General features: G+C 48.9%; 1 protein-coding gene across 3 annotated transcripts in view; it reads left to right on the top strand.

Annotated features, from left to right (window-relative positions):
• The window catches only part of LOC122247287 (uncharacterized), a 43,511-nt gene that overhangs the window by 28,670 nt on the left and 2,341 nt on the right, over nt 1-12,500 (top strand). The window contains exons 2-4 of one of the 3 annotated variants that reach the window (XM_086547601.1): nt 5,345-5,415; nt 6,048-9,959; nt 10,329-12,485. In XM_086547601.1, coding sequence (XP_086403727.1) covers nt 5,364-5,415; nt 6,048-9,959; nt 10,329-12,485 — 6,121 coding nt within the window. In that variant the 5' untranslated portion in view covers nt 5,345-5,363. Of the gene's footprint in view, nt 1-5,344; nt 5,416-6,047; nt 12,486-12,500 lie in introns of all 3 variants that reach the window. The other 2 variants (XM_086547600.1, XM_086547599.1) reach the window with 2 other exon arrangements.

The following is a 12,500-nucleotide window of genomic DNA, read 5'->3' as shown; positions in this document are numbered from 1 at the left end:
TATGGATTTTATTATTATTATCATTATTATTATTATCATCATCATTACTATCCTTACGTTTCCATTTCACCTCTCTTGTCTCTCTCTCTCTGTCTCCCCACCCCTCTTTCTTTCCCTGTCCCATCCCCCATTAATCCCTAAATTCCTTATTTTCACTCACCGACTCTCATCTACGCAAGAAAAAAAAATTAACCCTATCAAAATCCAACCCTCCATCACCTAATACAGCGATGCTTACGGCAATATCGGACTAAAACAGACAATCTTGCAATTAACTATCAATTTCGCTATTAATCTTGCTATCACAAGAGCTCACGAAGCAGAACTAGCAATTACACTCGATGAGCTTAACGAGGCTGTTAGGCTATTGTGGAGACAGCGTGCGATGCGCGATCGTTATCGAAAGTCGACGTTTGACGATATTTCGTTGACTAGGCGATCGTCCGCTGAGGAAAAGAAAAGAGGGAAAGATCGTGGGTTGGTTACTTGGAGAAACAGATAGTAAGAAATATGGGTATTGATAGATAGCGAAAGGGGAAAAAACGAGAAATACGTATGAGAGAAGAGAGAGAGAGAGGAATATAAGGAGAAGAGGGAATGGGTAACAGAAAGAGATAGAGAGTTTGAAGGGGGAGGGGCTTAAGGCAGGCAGGTAGGAAGGAAGAACAAAAAAAAGGTTAGGCAAAAAACAAACATTAAATAACAGTTACCTTATAATGCCCTGACCTTGACCATGAACTGTTTTAGGCCTATGAAAGGGTTGTTGCCAAAGGGAAGGAAGATGGAGGAGGGGGAGGGAGAAGAATAGGGGTGGGCTGGGCAGGAAAAGGAGGAGAAGGAGAAGGAAAAGAAGCAGAAAAGGAGAAAGAGTGTGGGACAAAAGAAAAAATAGAAGTGAAATCAAATAAATAAATGAATAAAAAATAAATACCTATTAACCCTTTCCCTGAGACCGTTATGATCAAGAAATATATATCTGTTTTTTTTATATAATTGTGCAATCATTCCATTAGTGATGCAAAAATCATTGGAGCGTAAAATGGCATGGACACAAAAGTAAATTTATTGGCGGCTGAGAAAAGATTCAGGAGGTAGTGAATAAATGAGAGAAAATGTAATAATAAAAAAGGTATGATCGATTAAAAAAAAAAAAAAAAAAACGAATAGAACTCATCGTAAAACTAAAAATACATAAATAATCTAAAAGTCGAATAGTATCTAACTTAAATCTAAAAAGTGAAACTTAAAGAAAAATCACGAAAACATCAAAAAAGGCTGTTTTCTTCGTAAGAAAAGACAACGACCGCAAAAGGACGTGATATTTGAGGATAATTTTTCGTGAGAATGTAAGAAAAAAAAAAGAATGAAAACCGAAAGCTAAAAAAAAAGACGAAAGGGAAAGGGAAAGATGATGAATGGAAGAAAGTGAACGAAAATAAAATAAGATAAAAAAGACATATTGTAAGTAGAAGAAAAAATAAAAGATGAACGAATCAAGGAAAAAAGAAAGAAGAAAAGATAAAACGAAAGGGAGAAAAAAAACAAGGAATAAGATAGACGAAGAAGAAACAAGAAAAGTCAAAGGAAAAAAATAACTAAGAAATGGAATAAAAAGAAAGAAAATATAAACAGAAATAATCTTTCTCCGAGATGTTTACGAGTCTCAAATGCGGTGTCGTTACGGTAATATTTCTTGCGTTGACTCGATGTAACAGGCGGTCGTAAAATCAACAGAGATTTTGATTATTTCGTTTAACAGAGAGAGAGTGAGAGAGAGAAAGAGAAAGAGGGAGAGAGAGGGGGGAAAGGGAGAGAAAGAGGGAGGGAGGGAGAGAGAGAGATAGAGAGAGAAGGAGGGAGAGAGAGAGAAAAGGAAAGGAAAGAGAGAGAGAGAATCCGGCAAATTAGATAATATCCCCCTCACTGCTAGAAGATTCCAATCTATATTTTTTGTCTTGTTTTAGCTCAACATATCTTCGAGTGCATCAGTTTTATGAATTTCATTGAGGCATTTTACTTGTTTACGGATTTTTATAAAATGTTTTTAATTCTTCTGGTCGCATTCGTCTGCCCTCCCCCTCTCCTACTCTTTAAAGGAGAGGAACGAAGGAGAGGAAGAGAGAGAGAGATAATGGGACAGAAAAGTGGATAGACAAATATAACGACAGACACCAAGACAGATAAGCAGAGAGATAAACAAGCAGGCAACGAGACAGACAAAGAAACATACTGATGGAGGACAGACAGACAAACGGGCAATGGAACAGACAGATAACAGAGTAGACACATAAACCAATAAAACAAAAAGACAGATAGACAAACGGACAGTCGACAAGACAGACAAACGGACAGTCGACAAGACAGACAAACAGACAGAAAGACATCAGGTCAGACAGACAGGCAGAAAGACAACAGGACAGACAGACAGACAGAAAGACAACAGGACAGACAGACACGCGGAACCGTTGCTAACTCCCAAAGCGGAAAAGCTCTAGTTAGTGTCGATGACTCCACCCTTCTCTTCACAGAAAGACGCCATTATCACCCTTAAGACCGTGTAAACATAAGCCCCAAAATTGCCTACGTGCTCAAAAGGCAAGAGCACGAATAGTTATGACAACACGAAGGGACGAAGTTAAAAAGAAATGCCTGGGAATACGTGTTAGAAGAATGGTTGAAGAAGAACAAGAATAAAGGAGTGGAAATAGCGTGTTCAAAGAATGGAAGTTGAACAAAAGGAAAGTAAAAAAAGAAAAGAAAAAAGTATGCGTATTAAAAGAATGCTTATGATAAAAAGAAATAAAGCGTTGCGAATGCGTGTTCAACGAGGAATTCTGTGGACATGCAGGTGTTCAACGAGAGGGAGGGGGGGGGGGGCAGGGGATGTTATTTAGATGGGGGGAGGGGGGGAGGGGGTGGGGGATGTTATTTAGAAGGAGGGGGGGAGAGGGATGGGGGAGGGGAGATGGGAATGGAAGATGGAGGAAGGAGAAGGCGAAGATGAGCGGTTGGCGGAACGGGAGAAAATCATGAAGAACTCACGACTAAGAGGTAGGAAGAGAAAAATTACGAATGGGAAGAATGGAAAGGGTGATAGTTTGTCTATTCGTCTGTCTCTCTGTTTGGCTGTTTGTCTGTAGGTTTGTCTGTCTGTTCCGATGTCTTGCGAATAGGTGAGAGAATTTGAGGAGAATGGCAGAAAATATATAACGACTCTACGTATGGAAGAGAAAGAGAGAAAGAGAGAAGGGGAAAACTAACAAGTAAGAATGAGACGCAGCGAAAAACAACAACAATAAAACATCAGATCAAGAACACGAAAAAGAAAACAGAAAGAACAGAACATCGAAAAGAAAATAGAAAGGACAGAGAAAGGATAAGGGGGGCGGGGGAAGAGAGTAGGTAAGGGGAGAAGGAGGGGGGGACGGGGGAGGGGTTAAACGAGGGAGAGGGGGAGGGGGAGGGGGCGCTAAAATGCGGATGTGGTTGAACTGCAATTTATTTTCATGTTGCGATCGCCTGAAACTTTGAAACATGATTGATGTCGATAATGATGTTATCGATGTTTTGGGAAGACATTTTGAAATTGCGGTTCTTGTGAAGTGTGATATTGCAGTATTTGTCATTAAGTCGTCATTATCATTATCATCATCATCAATATTATCGTTGCTATCATTATTATCATTGTTGTTAATGATATTCTTATCGTTATTACTACTACTATTATTATCACCATGATTATCATCAATGTTGATTTTTGTTGCTTTTATCATTATCGTTGCAGTTATTGATACCCTTATGATAACTGTTTTCTAGCAGTGTTTCTACTGATATTTCTTATAATCGTTAACATTATCATCTTCATTATGACCATCATAACAATAACAGCAATATCAGAAGTATATTATGATAGACACATTCCTAGTGAAAGCAGAACGTAACACCATGAATCTATTGAAATATTCATTATCAATTAAAGACAATTTGAGAACACAGATAATCACACTCCATATATGAAATAACAACTGTAATTTGTGATTCTATTTTGCAATATTGTCCCTTTTTCGATGATATACGCCATTTATCTTATAAACCGAAAGATAATACAATTATAAATTTGTATACCATATCACTGATAGTGGATTTTTTCAGAAACAAATAACGGTTAAATTTATATCTTTATACTAACGCTCTCTATCCTTCCCCGCCTTATATGCACGACGCCTGTGACCGAGACGTCTCTCTATTTGTGCTCAAAGAGGCGAGAATGTAATTGGAAATCCACTGAGTGTAGCCTTAAGATGAACGTTTTATTTTAGTTTCGTAATTAATTGACCGAACAGTTTCTTTCCGACAAGAAATTAAACCGCCAAAATAGCTTAACATTTTCGGGACCCAAAGCAGGTTATTTTCGTTTTTACATCGATATTATTAAACGTAATTTTTCCGTGTATGAATGCAGATCCCTAACAAGTAAGCAATTATTCCAATTAATTCACCAAATCCATAAAATAGATACGCTAAAAAATTCAGACCCAACACACACCTCCGGATCGTCACCACACTACCGTCACGTAGTAAAGTCATTTAAACGATTATCAGCGCATGTCTGAGAACGCTAATTAGCGTCAATAAGATCTTCACCGGTCTCCGTGACAAAAAATAAAAGAAAAGAACAACAACCCTTCTCACATCACACAAAGCACGATTATTATAGGACGACCCAGACGATAATTAGTCGCGGCCGGACGATCATCGTGAGAAGAAAAATTATCGTACCTCTTCATCCTTGGAGAACCGTATGGTGGGCCAGTGGGTCATGCAGGACGAAGGGCAGAAACTGGGATTGGAATATAATTGAAATATATCTCTGTACATCTGTTAGTATAGACAGAACAAAGAAAGAAATGGAACGCGACAGCTTATATATTGGGATATATGTAATAGGCAAATCAATGTAATTTATCCTACATCCATGTGTCTGTCATTTATGAAGGAAGATAGGGAAGAAAAAAAAAAAAAAAAATTGAGCGTTCCGTGTAAACAGACAGTGAGTCCATTCTCCACATTATCGTTTTCTTATAGTTATCCTTGTCTGACATGCTTGCCTTTCTTTTTATAAATTCCGTATAAGCAATTAACGGCTCTTTAGTATTAATCATATGGTATTAGTCTTTAAAGAAAAAAAATATCCCATTTTCTATTGATCGATCTCGTTTTCTGCTTCCAATGATTCTTCATTTCAATATCTAGTTATCATCATTTTTATCCTGATCTTAATTCTCTTAGTCCATTGACATGTGATATAAAACTGTTATTAATACTTTTTTTTCTTTCTTTACAGGAAACTAGCTTGGGCTAAGATGTCGGGCCTGAAGGCTCTGGTGTTGATTGGTCTCGTCACAGCCGTCTATGGTAAGACGTGTGATATTATTAACCTGTCATTTAGAAGATGTTATTATTAAATACGCCCTGTTATCATATGTAGAAGATATGCTTCAAGATATGTAGAAGGTGCTATCATTAAGAATATATCGTCACTAAAATATTGCAGCATTTCTGTCATTGCAACCATAAAGCTATTACGTTAATTTGTAATTGAGTAATGTGACTCCATTAGCATAGCAAGCGACAAGTTATTGTCATGATTTGATTTTTTCCCCTTTTCAGACTATTTTGTTGCGTTCCCGCTTTTATCCCTTATCACAAAAAGTCAAAGTTTGTATTACTGAATACAATAATAATTCTTTGGTATTCTCCGGGGACAAAAGTAGTTTTAAAGTATCCTACATTGTGCCATAAACGATTTTCCGTGTCTTATTCTTTCCTTTTTCTCTTTTTTACTCTCTCCCTTCTTTACCTTCTTTCTTTCCCTCTCTCTTCCTCTTCCCCCTTCTTCTCTCTCTCTCTCTTTCTCTCTCTCTCTCTCTCTCTCTCTCTCCTTCCCACCCTGTCGAAGAATAAAAACGAGAGTTATCTCTATCACAAATCTTCTCAACAATACTAACCACTTCCTACCTATTTGTCACACGCATTATACCTTACAGCACGGAGTGTGGACGAACCAAGACTGAAACCCCAGTCACGCGCAGCGAAAATGACGAGAAGATGGAGAACCACATCTGGCGTCGGTTCCATCAACTCCATAAGGACAGCGGAGGGCGAGCAACTCTACCGCCTGCTGGCTCCCAAATGCACAGCACAGGGCTTCTTTCCCCAACCCGGTTCGTGCACGGATTTCTACCGGTGTGTGGACTGGTCGGGAACCGGGACGCGATTCTCAGTCTTCCGGTTCAACTGTCCTTACGGAACGGTCTTTGACGACGATCTCGACATTTGCAACCACCCCGCGGCCGTGAAGAACCCTCCCGAATGCTCTGGCGTTGCTGGAAACCTGCCGTTACCTGAACCTCCTGGTGTGGATGAAGGAGGAAGCATGGGGGGAATGGGAGGAGGAGGAGGAGGAACTGGAGGCGTTGGAGGGTCTGGAGGAGTAGGAGGGACTGGAGGAGGAGGAGGAACTGGAGGCGTTGGAGGGACTGGAGGCGTTGGAGGAACTGGAGGAGTAGGAGGAACTGGAGGCGTTGGAGGGACTGGAGGAGTAGGAGGGACTGGAGGAGGAGGAGGAACTGGAGGCGTTGGAGGGACTGGAGGCGTTGGAGGAACTGGAGGAGTAGGAGGAACTGGAGGCGTTGGAGGAACTGGAGGAGTAGGAGGGACTGGAGGCGTTGGAGGAACTGGAGTGGGAGGGACTGGAGGAGTAGGAGGGACTGGAGGAGTGGGAGGAACTGGAGGAGTTGGAGGAACTGGAGTGGGAGGGACTGGAGGAATAGGAGGAGTTGGAGGAACTGGAGGAGTAGGAGGAACTGGAGTTGGAGGAACTGGAGGAGTGGGAGGAACTGGAGTTGGAGGAACTGGAGGAGTAGGAGGGACTGGAGGAGTGGGAGGGACTGGAGGAATAGGAGGAGTAGGAGGAACTGGAGTTGGAGGGACTGGAGGAGTGGGAGGAACTGGAGTTGGAGGAACTGGAGGAGTAGGAGGGACTGGAGGAGTGGGAGGGACTGGAGGAATAGGAGGAGTAGGAGGAACTGGAGTTGGAGGGACTGGTGGAGTAGGAGGAACTGGAGGAGTTGGAGGGACTGGAGGAACTGGAGGAGTGGGAGGGACTGGAGGAGTAGGAGGAACTGGAGTGGGAGGTACTGGAGGAGTAGGAGGGACTGGAGGAGTTGGAGGGACTGGAGTAGGAGGAACTGGAGTGGGAGGGACTGGAGGAGTAGGAGGGACTGGAGGAGTTGGAGGGACTGGAGGAGTAGGAGGAACAGGAGTAGGAGGGACTGGAGTAGGAGGAACTGGAGGAGTTGGAGGAACTGGAAATGTTCCAGGAACCGAAGTTAGTGGTACTCCTGGAACCCCTGGTACTCCTGGGACCCCTGGTACTCCTGGAACTCCTGCAATCCCAGGTACTCCTGGAACCCCTGCAATCCCAGGTACTCCTGGAACCCCTGGCACTCCTGGAATCCCTGCCATTCCAGGTACTCCTGGAACCCCTGGAACTCCTGCAATCCCAGGTACTCCTGGAACCCCTGGTACTCCTGGAACTCCTGCAATCCCAGGTACTCCTGGAACCCCTGCAATCCCAGGTACTCCTGGAACTCCTGCAATCCCAGGTACTCCTGGAACCCCTGGCACTCCTGGAACTCCTGCAATCCCAGGTACTCCTGGAACCCCAGGTACTCCTGGAACCCCTGGTACTCCTGGAACCCCTGCAATCCCAGGTACTCCTGGAACCCCTGCTATTCCAGGTACTCCTGGAACCCCTGGTACTCCTGGAACCCCTGGTACTCCTGGAACTCCTGGAACCCCTGCAATCCCAGGTACTCCTGGAACCCCTGCTATTCCAGGTACTCCTGGAACCCCTAGTACTCCTGGAACCCCTGGTACTCCTGGAACCCCTGGTACTCCTGGAACTCCTGCAATCCCAGGTACACCTGGAACCCCTGGCACTCCTGGAACCCCTGCAATCCCAGGTACTCCTGGAACCCCTGGCACTCCTGGAACTCCTGCAATCCCAGGTACTCCTGGAACCCCTGGCACTCCTGGAACTCCTGCAATCCCAGGTACTCCTGGAACCCCTGCTATCCCAGGTACTCCTGGAACCCCTGACACTCCTGGAACCCCTGGTACTCCTGGAACCCCTGGTACTCCTGGAACTCCTGCGATCCCAGGTACTCCTGGAACTCCTGGTACTCCTGGAACCCCTGGCACTCCTGGAACCCCTGCAATCCCAGGTACTCCTGGAACTCCTGGTACTTCTGGAATCCCTGCAATCCCAGGTACTCCCGGAACCCCTGGCACTCCTGGAACCCCTGGTACTCCTGGAACCCCTGGTACTCCTGGAACTCCTGGTACTCCTGGAACCCCTGCAATCCCAGGTACTCCTGGAACTCCTGGTACTTCTGGAACCCCTGCAATCCCAGGTACTCCTGGAACCCCTGGCACTCCTGGAACTCCTGCAATCTCAGGTACTCCTGGAACCCCTGGAACTCCTGCCGTCCCAGGTACGTCTGGAACCCCTGGCGTCCCTGGTACACCTGGAACATCTGGTATTCCTGCAATCCCTGGTACTCCTGGAACCCCTGACCTCCCTGGTACTCCTGGAACACCTGCAATTCCAGGTTATCCCGGAACCCCTGCCGTCCCTGGTACTCCTGGCACCCCTGGTGTCCCTGGTACTCCTGGAACCCCTGGAACCACTACAACCCCAGGTACTCCTGGAACCCCTGGCACTCCCGGAACCCCTGCCATTCCAGGTACTCCTGGAACCCCTGGAACTCCTGCCGTCCCAGGTACTCCTGGAACCCCTGGCACTCCTGGTACTCCTGGAATCCCTGACGTCCCAGGTACTCCTGGAACTCCTGGAACCCCTGGTACTCCTGGAACCACCGGCACTCCTGGAACTCCTGCTGTTCCTGGTACTCCTGGAACGCCTGCTGTCCCTGGTACACCTGGAATTCCCGTTACTCCTACAGGTACAGATGTCCCAGGAACAGAAGTTAGTGGTGGAACCCCTGGTACTCCTGGAACCCCTGCAATCCCAGGTACGCCTGGAACCCCTGGCACTCCTGGAATTCCGGCCATCCCAGGTACTCCTGCCGTTCCTGGTACTTCCGGTACCCCTGGAACCCCTGGTACTCCTGGAACCCCTGGCACTCCAGGAACTCCTGCCGTCCCTGGCACTCCTGGAACTCCGGGTACTCCTGGAACCCCTGGTACTCCTGGAACCCCTGGCACTCCTGGAACTCCTGCCGTCCCTGGCACTCCTGGAACCCCTGCCGTCCCTGGAACTCCTGCCGTCCCTGGTACTCCTGGAACTCCTGTCGTCCCTGGCACTCCTGGAACTCCTGGAACGCCTGGCACTCCTGGAACTCCTGCCGTCCCTGGCACTCCTGGAACTCCTGCCGTCCCTGGCACTCCTGGAACTCCTGCCGTCCCAGGCACTCCTGGAACTCCTGCCGTCCCTGGCACACCTGGAACTCCTGGAACCCCTGCAATTCCAGGTACTCCTGGAACCCCTGGTACTTCTGGAACCCCAGGCAATCTTGGAACCCCTACAGTCCCTGGTACTTCTGGAACCCCTGCCATCCCTGGTACTCCAGGAACCCCTGGTACTCCTGGAACCCCTGTAGTCCCAGGTACTCCTGGAACCCCTAGTACTCCTGGAACCTCTGGTATTGCTGGAATCCCTGCAGTTCCAGGTACTCCTGGAACCCCTGGTACTCCTGGAACACCTGTAGTCCCAGGTACTCCTGGAACCCCTGGCACTTCAGGAATCCCTGCAATCCCAGGTACCCCTGGAACACCTGGTACTCCTGGTACTGTTCCCCCTAGTGGTGCAAATGTTCCAGGGACCGAGGTTAGTGGTGTATCCTCTGGTATTCCTGGAACCTCTGCCATCCCTGGTACTCCTGGAACCCCTGGTACTCCTGGAACCCCTGGCACTCCAGGAACCCCTACAATCCCAGGTACCCCTGGAACCCCTGTCATCCCAGGTACTCCAGGAACCACTGGTACTCCTGGAACCCCTAGTACTCCTGGAACCCCTGGTACTCCTGGAACCCCTGTTGTCCCTGGTACTCCTGAAACTCCTACCGTCTCTGGAACCCCTGGTACTCCTGGAACCCCTGGTACTCCTGGGACCCCTGCAATCCCAGGTACTCCTGGAACACCTGGTATTCCTGGAACCCCCGGTACCTCCGGAACCCCTGCCGTCCCTGGTACTCCTGGAACCCCTGACATCCCAGGCACTCCTGGAACCCCTGCCATCCCAGGTACTCCTGGAACACCTGGTACTCCTGGAACCCCTGGTACTCCTGGAACACCAGCAATCCCAGGTACTCCTGGAACCCCAGGTACTCCTGGAACTCCTGGTACTCCTGGTAATGTTCCAGGAACTGAAGTTAGTGGTGTATACCCTGGTACTCCTGGAACACCTGGTACTCCAGGAACCCCTGCCATCCCAGGTACTCCTGGAACCCCTGACGTCCCTGGTACTCCTGGAACCCCTGGCACTTCAGGAACCCCTGCAATCCCAGGTACTCCTGGAACCCCTGGCACTTCAGGAACCCCTGCAATCCCAGGTACTCCTGGAACCCCTGGCACTTCAGGAACCCCTGCAATCCCAGGTACTCCTGGAACCCCTGGCACTTCAGGAACCCCTGCAATCCCAGGTACTCCTGGAACCCCAGGTACTCCTGGAACCCCTGGCACTTCAGGAACCCCTGCAATCCCAGGTACTCCTGGAACCCCTGGCACTCCTGGAACCCCTGGTACTCCTGGAACCCCTGGTACTCCTGGAACCCCTGGTACATCTGGAACCCCTGCAATCTCAGGTACTCCTGGAACCCCTGGCACTTCAGGAACCCCTGCAATCCCAGGTACTCCTGGAACCCCTGGCACTTCAGGAACCCCTGCAATCCCAGGTACTCCTGGAACCCCTGGCACTTCAGGAACCCCTGCAATCCCAGGTACTCCTGGAACCCCTGGCACTCCTGGAACCCCTGGCACTTCAGGAACCCCTGCAATCCCAGGTACTCCTGGAACCCCTGGCACTTCAGGAACCCCTGCAATCCCAGGTACTCCTGGAACCCCTGGCACTCCTGGAACCCCTGGCACTTCAGGAACCCCTGCAATCCCAGGTACTCCTGGAACCCCTGGCACTCCTGGAACCCCTGGTACTCCTGGAACCCCTGGCACTTCAGGAACCCCTGCAATCCCAGGTACTCCTGGAACCCCTGGCACTTCAGGAACCCCTGCAATCCCAGGTACTCCTGGAACCCCAGGTACTCCTGGAACCCCTGGCACTTCAGGAACCCCTGCAATCCCAGGTACTCCTGGAACCCCTGGCACTCCTGGAACCCCTGGCACTTCAGGAACCCCTGCAATCCCAGGTACTCCTGGAACTCCTGTCGTTCCTGGTACTCCTGGTACCCCTGGAACCCCTGGTACCCCTGGAACCCCTAGTACTCCTGGTACTGTTCTCCCTGGTGGTGCAAATGTACCAGGAACCGAAGTTAGTGGTGGAACCTCTGCCGTCCCTGGTACTCCTGGTACTCCTGGAACCGCTGGTACTCCTGGAACCCCTGCAATTCCAGGTTATCCCGGAACCCCTACCGTCCCTGGCACTCCTGGTACTCCTGGAACCCCTGCCGTTCCTGGTACTCCTGGAACTGCTGGAATCCCTGCAATCCCAGGTTATCCCGGAACCCCTGCCGTCCCTGGCACTCCTGGAACCCCTGCCATCCCAGGTACTCCTGGAACCCCAGCCATCCCAGGCACTCCTGGAACCCCTGGCACTCCTGGAACCCCAGCCATCCCAGGCACTCCTGGAACCCCTGCCATCCCAGGCACTCCTGGAACTCCTGGAACCCCTGGTACTCCTGGAACCCCAGCCATCCCAGGTACTCCTGGAACCCCAGCCATCCCAGGCACTCCTGGAACCCCTGGCACTCCTGGAACCCCAGCCATCCCAGGCACTCCTGGAACCCCTGGAGTCCCTGGTACTCCTGGAACCTCTGGTACTCCTGGAACCGGAACGCCAGGTACAGATGTCCCAGGATCAGAAGTTAGTGGTGGAACCCCTGGTATCTCCGGAACACCTGGTACTTCTGGAACCCCTGGTACTCCCGGAACTCCTGGAACCCCTGCAATCCCAGGTACTCCCGGAACCCCTGCAATCCCAGGTACTTCTGGAACCCCTGGTACTCCCGGAACCCCTGGCACTTCCGGAACTCCAGGTACCCCTGGTATTCCGCGGCCCCCTCCCTTCACTCTGATGTGCTACCATGACAACAAGTACCGGCGCCACCCACTCTTCTGCAACAGCTACTACTACTGCATTTGGGACGGTCTCAACTGGAACTTCCCGATCTTCACCTGCCCTGCGGCGCTGATCTTTGATGAAGAGACTCAGCAATGTTCTTATCCAGGTGGGTTTCAGGTTA

The sequence above is a fragment of the Penaeus japonicus genome, unplaced genomic scaffold (genome assembly GCF_977035675.1).
Source record: "Penaeus japonicus unplaced genomic scaffold, GWHDUDI00000001_assembly GWHDUDI00000019, whole genome shotgun sequence".
NCBI classification, from domain to species: Eukaryota; Metazoa; Arthropoda; class Malacostraca; order Decapoda; family Penaeidae; genus Penaeus; species Penaeus japonicus.
The sequence above is the reverse complement of the archived record's forward strand: the minus strand, read 5'-3'. Positions and strand labels throughout refer to the sequence as shown.